The 14835-nt window shown below is 32.1% G+C and overlaps 1 protein-coding gene across 2 annotated transcripts in view; it reads right to left on the reverse strand.

Annotated features, from left to right (window-relative positions):
* Window positions 1-14835, reverse strand: part of PRKACB (protein kinase cAMP-activated catalytic subunit beta) — a 117072-nt gene that overhangs the window by 56993 nt on the left and 45244 nt on the right. Inside the window, exon 1 of one of the 2 annotated variants that reach the window (XM_036089904.2) lies at window positions 7574-7830. The exons of the other annotated variant lie outside the window; for it this stretch is intronic. Within the exon in view, the coding sequence (XP_035945797.1) occupies window positions 7574-7757 (184 nt within the window). The 5' untranslated portion in view covers window positions 7758-7830. Of the gene's footprint in view, window positions 1-7573; window positions 7831-14835 lie in introns of those variants that run through there. 2 annotated transcript variants of the gene reach the window in all.

Consider the following 14835-nt stretch of genomic DNA (forward strand, 5'->3'; position numbering starts at 1 on the left):
AGGGAGGGATTAAAACTAGACCCCATTCTTTCTAAGGTTCAGAATTACCAGAATTTCTTCCATGAATTTTAGTGATAGTATCTGTGGCCCACGAGTAGGCACACTAAAGAAGCTTTATCAAAGAGTAAAGGAGAATCTGAGTTGGTGATTTAGGGTCCACATTAGAGGCACTATAGGCCAAATTTAAGTGCCTACAGGGGCCATATAGGCAAAGCAATAGAAGTAAAGGCCAGAGTAAATCACACAGTATAAACCCCGATTAAAGAGGATATTCATTCAGTGCCCATTTATTCTTAAGTGGGAATAAGAGGCCACTGAAATCAACTTTTCTAATGGTTCAAGGATATGAAAGTCCAATATTAGTATGAAATCTTTTGTTTTAAAATCATTATTTTATATTTTTATATAAAATAATGGTATCAAATTCAATTATTTAAAAAATACCATGAGGACCAAACAAAACTTACCTGTGAGCTACATTTGAGTTACAGACAACCAGTTTGCTATCCCTGGACAAGATGTTCAAGAGAGGAAGGCTGATTTTGATACAGTGGGGGAAGGGCTAAAAGATAACCTTGTCACACATTCAACCTGGCATGGAAGTCAGTATCATGAAGCATGTAAGTATAAATTAAGGAAACTAAATCCTGTGATATATCCCTTGGATAAGCACAACACTGGAAAGGGTGGTCATCCTCCTATTAAGAACCACTAAGGTCTCCACAAGGATCAGTGTCATCACATCAAGAGCAAGGATACATCAAATTCCTTGGGACCAGTTTTAAACCACGAAACTATGGAGCAGTAGCAAAATCAAATGAAGCTAAAAATGAGACCACTAGCTTATATACTAATCAAAATACTCATCTCTTTTTTCATCTATGCTTTGAAAGGAAGATTAGCCTCTCTGTAATGAGTAAACTGTCAAAAGTTTAGCAATATGTGAAGGGGGCTGGAAGGAGACACCAAGAAAAGAGCTACTTAGCAGTCCTGCTAACATGAACAGATGAGTGCAAGTGATTAATCTAAATATTTAAAAGATGAAACCTTATTTGTATCCTAAGTGGGCCATACTAGTTATACAACTAGTTAAAAGCTGAGTTAAAAACAGCCATTATTTTAGGACTTTGCAAGTAATAGTCAATCCTTCAGAGAATATATCACTCCAGTTTCGATTTATTAGCTCTTTTTTGGATGGCATCTTATTTTCAAAGTTCTCTTTCTAGCCTGTTGGTCTTCTTGGTCCTTATAATATGCACGCTGTCTCTGCATTAACAGGAAACCTCAGACACAAATCTTTGCTATAGGAGCCAGAGACCCGTTTTTCTTATACACATATAGAAAGATGTCACAGAATAGGTACTAAAAGCATGGGCTTTGGAGCCAGACTGCCTTTGTTCAAATTTCTTCCTTTGGATATGTTATCTTGAAGAAATTACTGTCCCTCAATGTGCTTTAGTCTCTTCATCTGTAAGATGTGAATGATAATAATACTTACCCTACTGGGTTTTTTAAAGGATTACATAAATGAATATATGCAATGTCCTTAGAACAATGTCTGACAGATAGTAAATAAATGTTTCATGTGATAATGTATATGACAGTATTCCACGCAGGGAATGTGGGAATGAAGGGGTAAGAGTCACTGCTATATTGCACAAGCAGAATTATGTGATATACTTTATAATATGACTGAATCTCCAACCCAACTAGATTATAGTCTGTTGATTACCAAGGAACATCTAATGATGATGGTCTATTCAGCAACTAAAACATGTCTCTCAGACCATTTGCTACTAATAATTGATCAATTTTGAAAAGTGGATAATTCTGATAAACACTAATAATAAAGGAGAAAATAAAGCATGTTTGATGTATCAGAAAATTATATGAGGGAATTTAAACATCATCTCTGAATACTGAAACAAATTTAACTCCAAAAGGATATATTACTTATATACCCGGGGTGCAATTAATTTAATGCAAAAGCCTTAAAATAGTCATAACAGTTCTCTAAATTTGTCCTATAAAATATAAAAATAATATGTACAATGACTTACCTACAAGGATGTTTGTCACAGCATTTTTTTATATAATAGCAAAAATTAAAAACAATCTAGATGGCCAGTGATCAGTTAAATAAATTGTGGTACATCTTTAAATACAAAATAATACAAAACAAATACAAAACAGCCATCTTAAAAGATATTGTGGAACAACTCTTTATGATGAGCAAAAATGTAATGAAACACTGTGTACTAAAAGATCCAAATTTAGGGGCTGGTGGAAATTCGTTTATCTATGCAAAAAGTAGTCTATATATACAAAAGATATCTATATCTATAAGACTATATATACAAAAGATGTTGGAAGTGGTTATCTTTTGGTGGAATTGTGTGATTTTTTACATTTTTCTTTGTTCTTTTCTAAGGTTTGCAAATTTTCTCCAATGAAGACATATTATTTGGTAATCAGATTAAAATATTAGTAGGGAAAAAGTGCTTCTCTAACTTTAATGTGCATATGAGTCAGCTGGGTAATTCTGTTAAAATGAAAATACTGACTCAGGTTTGATAGCGCCTGAGAGTCTTTCTTTCTTTTTTTTTTTTTAAAGACTTTATTTATTTGTCAGAGAGAGAGAGAGCAAGAGCAGGGGGAGCAGTAGGGAGAGGGAGAAGCAGACTCCCTCCTGAGCAGGGAGCCCGATGTGGGACTCGATCCAGGACCCTGGGATCATGACCTGAGCCAAAGGCAGACACTTAACTGAGTGAGCCACCCAAGCATCCCGAGAGTCTTCCTTTGTTAACAGGCTCCCAGATGATGCTAATGCTGTTGGACTGGGAACACACTTTGAGTAGCAAGACACTACCTAGAATATATACTTAATCTTTTTTCTCTAACCATGTAGTATGGCTATTCTTGCAAAACACAAGCAAATAGAAGCTACTCTTTATGTTATTACACTTGATATACTACTTGGCATTGCTAAGTAGCCCATGGAAACATTTTCTAATTTTAAATTATTTAATTTTCCAATTAGTTTAGTATAAGTTCTGCTGATTATTCAAATTCTTATAAGCAATCATGATAAAAATACACAGATAACACTGAAGAGTTTAGTGCCTCTGGAATGTGGTATTCTCCATGCTCAGGTCAGCATTTTACTGCTTTTGGTTAATGACCATAAGCCTTTGAAATAAATTGCAAAGATCATAATAGAACAAATTAGAGAATGCTTGTTAGTGTAAGACCATAGTGATATTTAACAGCAATCTAACAAACAACTCAGTGTTTATTGAGAACTATGCTGGCAATACCAAAAATAAATTGACAAATTTATGCCCTCTAAGAGTTCAAATAGGGGAGATATGTAACTTAAGGACTAATGTAATATAACTTTAAATCTATAAAATAAGCCATAACTGAAGTGAGCATAAAATGATAGGAGAACATAGGAAGAGATTATGAACTCTAATGGAATGAAAAACAGGAAAAGAATGCTTTGGTGATTTTGTTAGAGATAATATTTGAGCAGAGTCTGAAAGTACGAGCATATCTCACCACTGGTAGAAGAAAGGAAAAGGAATTCCAGGTAGAAGAAACATCTTAAATGAGCACTGTTATTGTAAAGGGAATCCAGTGTCTGACTATTCATTTGCCATGGTCATGCAGTGACCAAAAGTCTTAGTTGTAATTACCTGCCCAGCTCAAATAAAAAATCTTTAGTATCCGAATACATTTCCTCGCAGAATAAGCAAGTTAACTTTTCCTTTATTATGCTAGTTAAAATTCTTTAGGCCCTTTTAACAAAGACTGCATATATATTATTTTCTGCTTTAAAAAACTGGATTAGCTCCCCACTGTCTTTTAGAATGTAGTTCAAAATTCTGAATATATAATAGATTTCAAAGATCAGATCTACAGACTACCTTTCTAGACAATATCTTACTATGTCTTTTAAGTAAATCCTAAATTTTCATATATTTGTGTATGTTATTTTCTTATAATAAAATAACCTTTTCTTCCTTTCCTGAGTCTCAAAATTCAATTCATTCTTTATATTCTTGAAGGTCCCATCTCCCCTTAATGTTAATTTCTTCTTACACTAAGCTCCCACAGTAAACTTATATTTTTAAGTAACCATTTCACTATACCTTAAATATTATGTTGTTTGTTATGTTTGCTCTTCCTATTCCCGTTTTTGAAGGTAAGAACTAGATCTTACTTTTCCCAGAGACCATTTATAGATTATGATACATAAATTCTCAAAAAATTTGCCAAATGACTAAAAATGGATTACTACCAAGAAGCTTATGGAATAGCTGCTGATGGAAAAAGCAGATAAAAGGATAATGTGGATGGTCTTCTAGGATAGAAGTTACAATGAAAAAAAAAAAGGAAGTTAAAATCACACAGATTCAGTGGCCTAAGAAATAAACATGAAAGGGGTACCTGGGTGGCTCAGTTGGTTAAGTGTCTGACTCCTGATTTCGATTCATGACATGATCTCAGGGTTGTGAGATCCAGCCCCACATTGGGTTCCACACTCAGTACGGAGTCTGCGTGAGATTTCTCTCTCTCTCTCCCTCTCCCTCTGCCCCTCCCTGGCCCTCTCTAAAATAAATAAATAAATCTTTAAGAAAAAAAAAAAGAAACATGAAAGTGAATTGTCTTAAAGACTGTATGAGCTTTGGAAAGGTAAAACTGACTAGATAAAGAGGTCTGATAACCCACGTTAGCTATCTAATTCTACCTGAAGAAATCCATATACAAAATTGCTTATTTGTTTAATATGGTATTTAAATCTAAATTTCACTCATATGGATTTGTATCTACCAGAAAAATAGCCTGTCAATTCATGGGAAAGGAGAATAAGAAAAGTGTTTGATGGTATTCACCTATTCAGTCCTTAAAATGTTATTAGACATTCATTAAGTGTATAAAGTCCAAGATTTAAAATGTGAAAACTTCAATCAAGTTCAGCACTGTATAATTTGATACACCGTTTATGATCAAAGGAAGATTTAAAAGCTAACCATAATACACTTGCTACAAAGAGAATTCAATGAATGTCAATACTCCTGTTCATTCTAAGTCAGAACAAAAAGCAGAATTCCTCCATGTTTTTCTTTTGAACTTCTTGTACTTACATGTAGATGGAATCAGCTGTTAAATATTTATGTTATCAAACAGGAATTCCTGTTACTTAATTTAATAATAAAAGATGAAACACAGTTAAGGTACCTGGAAATTACTATGTGGCTTTTATTCTGTATTTCTTCCTATATTTACTACCACTAGAGAAGAAACTTGGATTAAAACTTGTTACATTTTATAAATGCCTAAATTGGTAATTAATCTTTACTCAATAGTTCACAAATCTAATTTTTAAAAAATTACATGTATTTTCTGTGCTTAGTTGATTTCTTAAAATAGCACTTTTGGATCAAGCATATTCAGAGTGTTTATTATCAGGAGATAACACATTCCTTTTTCTTGTCAAACAAGTCATGCAAGTAGAATGCTTTAAAGTAGCTTTGAAGAATGTGATTTTCATAAAAACTTCATATAGTCAAAATTCCTTCTATAACTCACTCTGTAAATGATAATTTGTGTTTTCATCACAAAAATAAACCTTGAAATTTTGAAATGATAGGATTCCTCTGTTTCTGTTGTATCAGTGTTTTCTCCTCTACAGCAACACATTCCAGACTATAGTAGAAAAACTAGAGCTTGTATTTACTATACTGATCATTATGTATATGAAATTATTGTGTCTTTTGATATTTTTGGGGTGTGAAAGAGAAAAGAGAGTAGAATACTTGATTAATGAACATTCAGCTACTCTAAGTATTTCTTGTATCATGTCCATTATTTGCAGGGTTATAAGTTCTGCACCTAATTTTACTTGTGTTACAAGTGTATTATTTATTTACCACAATAAAGAAGAATGTTAACAGTATTTTATCAGTCTCTTTTTTCTAAAAGAAATCATGCTCATGATGTTATCTTCAATTTCTAGGTTTAAAATGTGTTTCAGAAAACATCACAGGCCCCATATATTTTTAAAAATGGTTTAAAAATGACAGTATAGTTCAAACATAACTTTTAATTATTACAGGCCTGTGATATTCATTCATTTGAGATACACTTACTAAACAAATACCCACTATTTGGAGGAGTAGGTACTAGTGAAACAGAAACTAATTCAGTACTGTCCTCATTCTTCATTGAATGCTTAATTAAAAGGTCTTCAAAATGCATGAAAAACATTCCAAAGGGACCTAGGAGAATGCAATTTAACAGAACAGGACAAGTGGAATGAATAACAAACTTCTGTTGTATGGCTAATTTTAGTAATGTAGTATTATTTCCAGTATTTAATAGTTCATTAACTTGAAGATATTTGAGATTCCTCATCTATCAATCTGCTTTACAGTAAGGATTAATTATAAACAATCAAAACCTTTAAGTAAGAAAAATTTTAACAATATATGTGTTCTTTACTTCCTCCTTAAAACAGCTCGAAGAAGGTAAAAAAAATTCTGATGCAGTAAATAAATAATTCAAATAAACTTCTATAGAACCATGAAGGTACTGTAAAAACCAAGGAGTAAATTTTGTAAACGATTCTTGGTTTGTTTTGTTTTTTAAACTGAGTTTTAAACTGCTATGGAATATATAAACAGAAAAAGGCAAAACCTAGTGCTATTTGATTATCAAACACATCAAAAAGGGCAAAGGTACCAAGGGTAATTCTATTGTTCTTTAGTCACAATGACAAAAATACCTTGGGGAGGGTCCAAGGTGAGATGTGGAATGGAGGCACTGGTATTGTTTATATGTGAAATTTATCTTTTAAAGTGCACGTCACCAAAAATGGTTACATGTCACCATTTGAGCAAAGCAGCAAATCCAAACATTTTAACATGCCTGGAAAGAATGTGATGTATGCATAAACAACTTTTTCCTCCTTTACCGTAATTATAAATAACATAAAATATAATTATAAAAGCTTTTGATATTTATAATGTTATAAATATAAGATTTCACATAGAGTAATTATACTATGCCTTCATGTTAGAAATCCTGCTTGTAAAAAAACTGAAGTAACTTTCACACAGGTGTTTAAAAATAAAAAATGGTAAGCATAATAGAACTTTAATTATAAATTCAAGAGTCTTCTGCCCTTTTAAATTTTAAGGCTTATAAATCCAAAAATTTTTTAAAAAAATAAACTGAAATTTGTTTCTAAAATTTAGACTTTTCACTTTTATATAAGAACAAAAAATAAAAACAAACAGTAATATACACTAGAAATGATATAAGAATTCTGTAGAAAATTTCCTACTGATATGTGACTTAATGGTCACATATAAAACAAAACAATGAACTACACGATTCAGTTCAACTTATAATCAAGTTTTTGTGGAATTTTGCAACTTCATCCTGCAAAATGTCCTTGTGTAAATCATAAAAAGACAAACAAAACATTGTTCTTTATGCTTGATTCTAAAATTCCAATTAGTATTTTAGCTTCTAGTTAAAATGTATCATTAAAAAAAAAACTTACTTGATCTGTCCCATAAAGCAGTATGTTCAGAGAAATGAAGGCTGTCATTTTCCAGAGCAGTTTTCTGGTCATGTGCAGTACTTTTAGAATGTCTATGAAATAATCGGCTAGCAAAACCTTCCAATTTCTGAAGAGCAGTTGTACCTGTATACTGGTTACAGGGTAGTTCTTTATAAGCTGCCATTCATATGCATTTACACTTTACTTAAAGTAACTGAAAATATTTCCAGAAGGAGCTCAACAAGTTCTTACACAGAAGCTAAGAGCTATGCATGTGTCAAACTTCCTGTTTGCAGGGTATTCAAACCACTACTGCTGTTCTGTTTCCTGTTAATATAAAACAGTACATTACTGAGCCTTTCTTAGCAAACCCTTCATCTCAACTAGAGATGGGGATTTTAAAGACTTGCAATATCAGCCTAAAAGGTTTTATGCTTAAGAGTGTTTAATATTAATGAGAACATTAAAGATAAGACTTTATATATAGATAGACTGAAAAAAACTTTTAAAAAAAGAAAACTAGTTAAACATGTATTACAACCCTATGCAAACAATTAAGGCCAAACCACTCTCCAAATAGTATGTTAAAAAGGCTGTGTTTTTTTCCAGGAAATCAGCTAATGTACAGATTTTATGAATCCTTATAAGCAGTTAACTTTTCACTGAAAACTTGTATAAAATGAATATTAAAAGCTCTTGCAAAACAACTTTATAACATCTTTTAACTAAGAAAAATCTGAACTAGCACTTAAAAAAAAGAACCGAATGTTGCTAACTCACTGACTTAAGTCTAAAATATACAGGAACTACAAAAACGTAGTATGTGAGTACTGCTTATCAAACTTACAATCTGCTGACAAGTGTCTATCAGCAGTACATTTTAAAACACTCTGCCTACTTGTGCTCTCTGTCAAATAAATAAATAAAAAATCTTTTAAAAAAATTCTAAAATATGTAAAAAAGGAACAAAATATAAGATTTAAAGTTATATAAAATCAGCCACAGCAAAACATTTCAACTGAGAAAAAACTTCCTTCTAGTTTACTAAAACATGTTAATTTGTAAAACTTAACACTGAGCACTACTGCTTCCCTGATCCCTAACTTTAGGTCTGACTTAAAAACAACTGTTTTGATTAAAAGTAAGTAAAATTGCCATTATCCATTTGAAGGAAAAAAGTAACCTGTGACATTTAATGATGATTTTGACTACTTGCCTTCTGACACTAATTAAAGGATGAAAAATCTATATGCTTTTCTCCTTGGGAGAAAGAGGATCTACCTAAAAATATCTTAGTCCAGATTTCCTGCCAACTGCTTGACAAATAGAATAGGAACAATAATAATAAACAGAATAAATTGGAACAATAATATAATCAGTTTAGGACAACACACACACACAAAATGGACTTATGAATTTTTCCAAGTAACAGCTCTGTTATGTACATTTTGTTTTGTGTAACAAAATTAGTATCAATGTAACCAAACAGGGAACAGTATCTATAATACTAAGCTTTTAAAATTTGTAGCTTTCTGTGTAAATGTGTGTGTATAAGAATAGATAATATTTATTAACATCTGACAGTGCTTTACACAAAACAGACACTGAAAAAGTGTCTGCAGTCTTTAATAAACCTCTACAGAGCATGGAAGGACTATAGGGGCAGAAGTAGATGAAATTCCTTAATTCTCTGTCTTGCTTTCTTGACAGATATTCTATTCATTCTTGAGGCTCACTCCAAATGTCACCTCTTCACTGAATTTTCCCACATATTTCCTGGAAAATAAATTGCTCTCTCCTTTCTCCACTGATTTAAACTTTTATGTTAAAACTTGCTGTTTATAAATTTATGTCTCAAATTACATTACTTGAATTCATAAATGTAATGTATATATTACATACTCAATAAATATGTCGAAGAAAGCATTCATTTTTAATAGATTAAAGGTCTAAGTAAAATCATCAAATATTTGAAAATGTTTTTAATTATGCAATGTCATTGAACTCTTTTTCTCTATATTCAGTCAGTTACTTAATTTTGTTCATTCTTTGGGTTTCATTTTTATAATGTGCAAATGTGGATTTCTAAAATTATTTGTTTTCCCTGCTTCCAGTCATTTTTTTCAATCACTCATCTCTGACACATTAACCTTCCCAAAATATTGCACTCATGGTATTCCCTTACCAAATGCATGAACTAATCCTAACATTTCAGCCCTACCATATTGATTTTTAACATGTTAGGCAGGCATATTCAACGTTGCTTAAGCTTAGCACATATATTCCAGATTCCTAACTAGAACACTAAGATATTTAAAACAATGCATAAGGCTATTACAGAAAGTAAGTAGAAGAAAAAGGAGGAGGAGGAAGTAAGCCTCACTAGATGAGTGAAAACCCTACATTTGAAACCTGTACTTTTTTTTCCCCCCCAATAAAACTGTTTCCATTTGTTACAAAGTCCTTATAGAAAGTAGAATCTTTAGTCTGCAGAGTAATGTTTCTATATATGGTAATGTGACCAGGAAGTTGTTGCTATGGAAGTACTTAAGCAACTTGATTTTTATTAAAAAGAACTCTACTGGCATCTACTGCTAGAAGGAAACAACTACAGCTTTTACTAAAACTATGAATTCTTTCCTTCATAATTGAAATTAATCTTAAGAAGTATATTGCTTGTTATTCATCCTGATGGTATTTACAGAACTTTAATTTGTACTAAGATGTCTAGTCCTGTACTCCAAATTTGGTGTAATAGCATATTTTATACTCTATTAATAATTTAATTAAATAATGTATGATAATAAAACCAGAGTAATCAACTTTGAGATTATGAAGTCCTTATTATTCATTTTGCATTAATTTTTGAGATTATAACAATTTTCAGAGTGGAATCTCCTGTGATTACCATAAGATACCACAAAATACTGTTTTTTTTTTCTTATATTTAGTAATAGTAGTGAAACCTTACATTTATTTACCAATGACTTTACAACATACAAAATGGGAGTTTCCACTGGCTCATCAGATCTTTACAAATGAAGTAGGCAGGACAGGTGTTATTATCTCTACTTTAAGATGACAAAATAAACTTAGAAACATTAAGTGACTTGCCCAAAGTCACTTAAGTCTTTTGGCTCCTAGATCAAAGCTCCTTTGTACTGCACAACAGTGATTAACAAAGGAAGTAAAGATTTTTTCAAATGCAGTATTTTTCGAATAAGGATGGGGAGCAGTATTTTTCAAATAAGGATGGGGAAGTGGGGGGCGCCTGGGTGGCTCAGTCAGTTAAGTGTCTGCCTTCGGCTCCTCAGTCATGATCTCAGGGTCCTGGGATCCAGCCCCACATCAGGCTCCCTGCCCAGCAGATAGTCTGCTTCTCCCTCTCACTCTGTGCTCCCTCTCTCTGTCTGTCTCAAATAAACAAATGAAATCTTAAAAAAAAAAAAAAAAAGGATGGGGAAGTGGGAATAAAAGAATAGCAGAAGGGTGGAATTAGTTCTTGGAAATACTGTTCAGAGTCTAAGAATCTGCTATTAGAATGTTTCCATTCAGATGGTCGGTCACCTTATAGCCATGTGACTTCATTGTCTACCTTTAGATTCACAATCATGCCAAGGCCAAGGGTAACTATGTACTTTAGAGTTTCAAGGTTAAAGAAAAGAAAAACATGGAAGCATATTTGATACATAAATAATGTATTTGTTCCATGTAGAGGGCAAATAATATGACCATGACCCCTACCTGCTATTCAAATAAAGTTTTTAGGGTAATGGTTTTGCCTTTCAAAAAATGTTTTAAATGGATTCATATCTTTTATAAATGGATTCAACCTTTTAAGACTTGCTTCTTTCATTTAGCACAGTGTTAACAACTGAGGCTCATCCACATTGTGTTTCAATAGTTCACTCATTTTTTATTGCTGAATAGTATTCCATTGTATGGATTTACCACAATTTATATATCCATTCACAACTGAATTGCCTTTGCACCTTTGTCAAAAATCAATTAACAATATTTGTCTGGGTCTATTCTGGACTCTATCATATTCCACTGATTTGTGTGTGTGTCAATTCTTTCACCAATACCGTACACTGTTGGTTACTATAGCTTTCTAGTAAGTCTTAAATCTTACAGTGTAAATATTCCAATATTTTTTTCTTTTTCTTAATTGTTTTGACTATTAGAGTTCCTTAACCTTTCCATATGTATTTTAAGATTATCTATGTCTACAAAAATAATCTTGCTGGGACTTTATTAAGATTGTTTTTATTGAGAGAAATGACATCTAAATATATTGAGTCTTTCAATCCATGATCATAGTGTATCTCTTCATTTACTTGGGTCTTTGATTTCTTTCATCAGTGTTTTATAGTCTTGAGCATAAAGATCCTGAAAATATTAAGAGTTATACCTACATATTATTTTTTAAATTGGAGTTATTGTAAATGGTACTTTAAAAATGTTTACAATTGTTCATTGCTAGTATACAGAAATATGTCTGTATATTTTAACCTTGTATGTTGCAATCTTGCTAAGCACACTTACTAGTTTTAGGAGTCTTTTTGTAGAGTTCTTAGGATTTTCTATGTAGGCAATCATGTCATCTTTGAACAGATGTAGTCTGTTTTATCTCTAGGGCTTTCAGTAATAATGTTGGACAAGAGTATCAAGATGGATCCTTGCCCTATTCCCAATCTTAGAAAGCTTTTAGTTTTTCATCATTTATTATGATGTCAGCTGTGGACATTTTTTGTAATTGCCCCTTATCGAGATAAGGAATTTCCTTTGTATTACTAGTTAACTGGGTATTTTTTATCTTAGAGGGATGTTGAATTTTACCTAATGCTTTTTCAGCATGTATTGGTATGATCATATGGTTTTACTTCTTTAGTCAGCTAATATGATAGATTACAGTTAATGATTAATTTTCAAATATTGAACCAGTCTTGAATCCCCAGGATTACCACCTCTTGGTCTTGGTGTACTATTCTTTTTATATATTGCTGGATTCACTTTACTAATACTTTGTGTGTATGTTTACAAGAAATATTATTTTCAAATTTTCTTTTCATTATTATTTTTGAATGATTTTGATACCAGGTTAAGGATGACCTCATAAAGTATGTTGAGAGGTATTCTCTCTCCTATTTTCTAGAAGAGACTTCAGAAAAGTGATATATATTTGGTAGAATTTGTCAGGAAAACTATCTGGACCAGGAGTTCTTTTTTGAAAGTTTACAAATACCAATTAAATTTCTTCAGTGATATGGTACTATTCAGTTGTCTATTTCATCTCCAGGGAATACTGGTAGTTTGTTTTTCACAAAATGGTCTATTTCAACTAAGTTGTCAAATTAATGTGAATAGAGTTATTTCTAATCTCCCCTTATTACACTTTTAATGTCTGTAGCATCTGTAGTTATAGCCCCTCCTTTGTTTCTGATAGTGGTAATTTGCCTACTTTCCTTTTTTTGGTAAATCTGGCTAAAGGATTCAAAAAAACCACCTCTTATTTTCATTGATTTTCTCTATCTGTTTTCAATTTTATTGATTCCTGCTATTTTTTATTTCCTTCTACTTTTTTGGGGTTTATTTTGCTCTTTTTCTAATTTCATAATGTGAAAACTTAGATAATTTTATTAAGACTTTTCTCCTTCTCTAATATATAAACTCAACTCTATACATTTCCTTCTGAACAATGATTTAAGTGTATCTCACAAATTTTAACATATTGTATTTTCATTCTCATTCAGTTCAAAATATTTTCTAATTTCCCTTAAGACTTTATCTTTGACCAAGATTATTTAGAAGTGTGTCATTTAAATTTCCAAGTATCTGAGAATTTTCCCTGGTACCTTTCTGTTATTGATTTCTTTAAAAAAAAAAAAAGATTTTATTTATTTCTTTATTTTAGAGAGAGCAAGTGCACAAGTGGGGGCAGAGGGGGAGGGAGAGGGAGAGAATCTCAAACAGACTCCATGCTGAGAGCAGAGCCTGACACATGGCTGGATCCCATGACCCAGAGATCATGACCTGAGCTGAAACCAAGAGTCGGAGGCTTAACTGACTGAGCCACCCAGGTACCCCTCTGTTATTGATTTCTAATTAATTCCATTATGGTCAGAGAACTTGATTTTTAATTCTTTTAAACTTTTTAAGTGTTGTCTTATGACCAAGAATATGGTCTTTGATGGTGAATGTTCCATGAACATTTGAAAACAGTGTCTTCTATAGTTGTTAAGTATATCATAAATATCAATTAAGTCAATTTGACTGATGGTGTTGTTCCAATCTTCTATATTCTTTCAAATTTTTGGTTTAATTGTTCTATAGATTACTGAGAGATTATAGAAGTCTTCAACTTTGTAGATTTTTCTATTTCTCTCTTTTCAGTTATATTAATTTTGCTTCATGTGTTTTGAAGCTCTGTTTTTAGGTATATATATACTTAGGATTGTTTTGTCTTCTTACTGAATAGACACTTTTAGCATTATAAATGTCCCCTCTTAATCCTGGCTAATTTTCTTGAAGTAGACTGTGTATGATATTAATACAGCCAACACAAATTTTGCTGAGCAGTGTTTGTATTGCATATCTTTCCCCCTATTCTTTTGCTTTTAAACACTGTATCAGTATATTTAAAGTTGACTTCTTGTTACAACACGTAGCTGAGTCTTGTTTAAATCATTTACATTTGCTGTAATTATTGATATAATTGGTTCTAGGTCTATTTTTTTTTTGTTTTAAAGATTTTATTTATTTATTTGACAGAGACACAGCAAGAGAGGGAACACAAGCAGGGGGAGTGGGAGAGGGAGAAGCAGGCTTCCTGTGGAGCATGGAGCCTGATGCAGGGCTCGATCCCAGGACCCTGGGATCATGACCTGAGCCAAAGGCAGATGCTTAACGACTGAGCCACCCAGGCGCCCCTCTAGGTCTATTGTTTTATTTCTTTCCTGTTTGTTCCCTATTTGTTAAAAAAGCTTTCATGAATATAACTGACATACAATAAACTGCAAATATTCAAAGTGTAGAATTTGATGTTTTGACATATAAATACAACTGTGAAACCATAACCACAATCAAGATAATGAACTTTTCTCATGCCTCTTCATAATCTTTCCTTCTTTCCATTCCAAATCCCCAGCAACTTGATACTTCCTGACAAAATAGATAATTTGAATTTTAAGACCTATATAAAATGGAACTTTTGGTAAAATAAACTTTTAATTTTAGAACAGTTTTAGATTTACAGAAAA

Source organism: Halichoerus grypus, chromosome 5 (genome assembly GCF_964656455.1).
Source record: "Halichoerus grypus chromosome 5, mHalGry1.hap1.1, whole genome shotgun sequence".
In the NCBI taxonomy this organism is placed as follows: Eukaryota; Metazoa; Chordata; class Mammalia; order Carnivora; family Phocidae; genus Halichoerus; species Halichoerus grypus.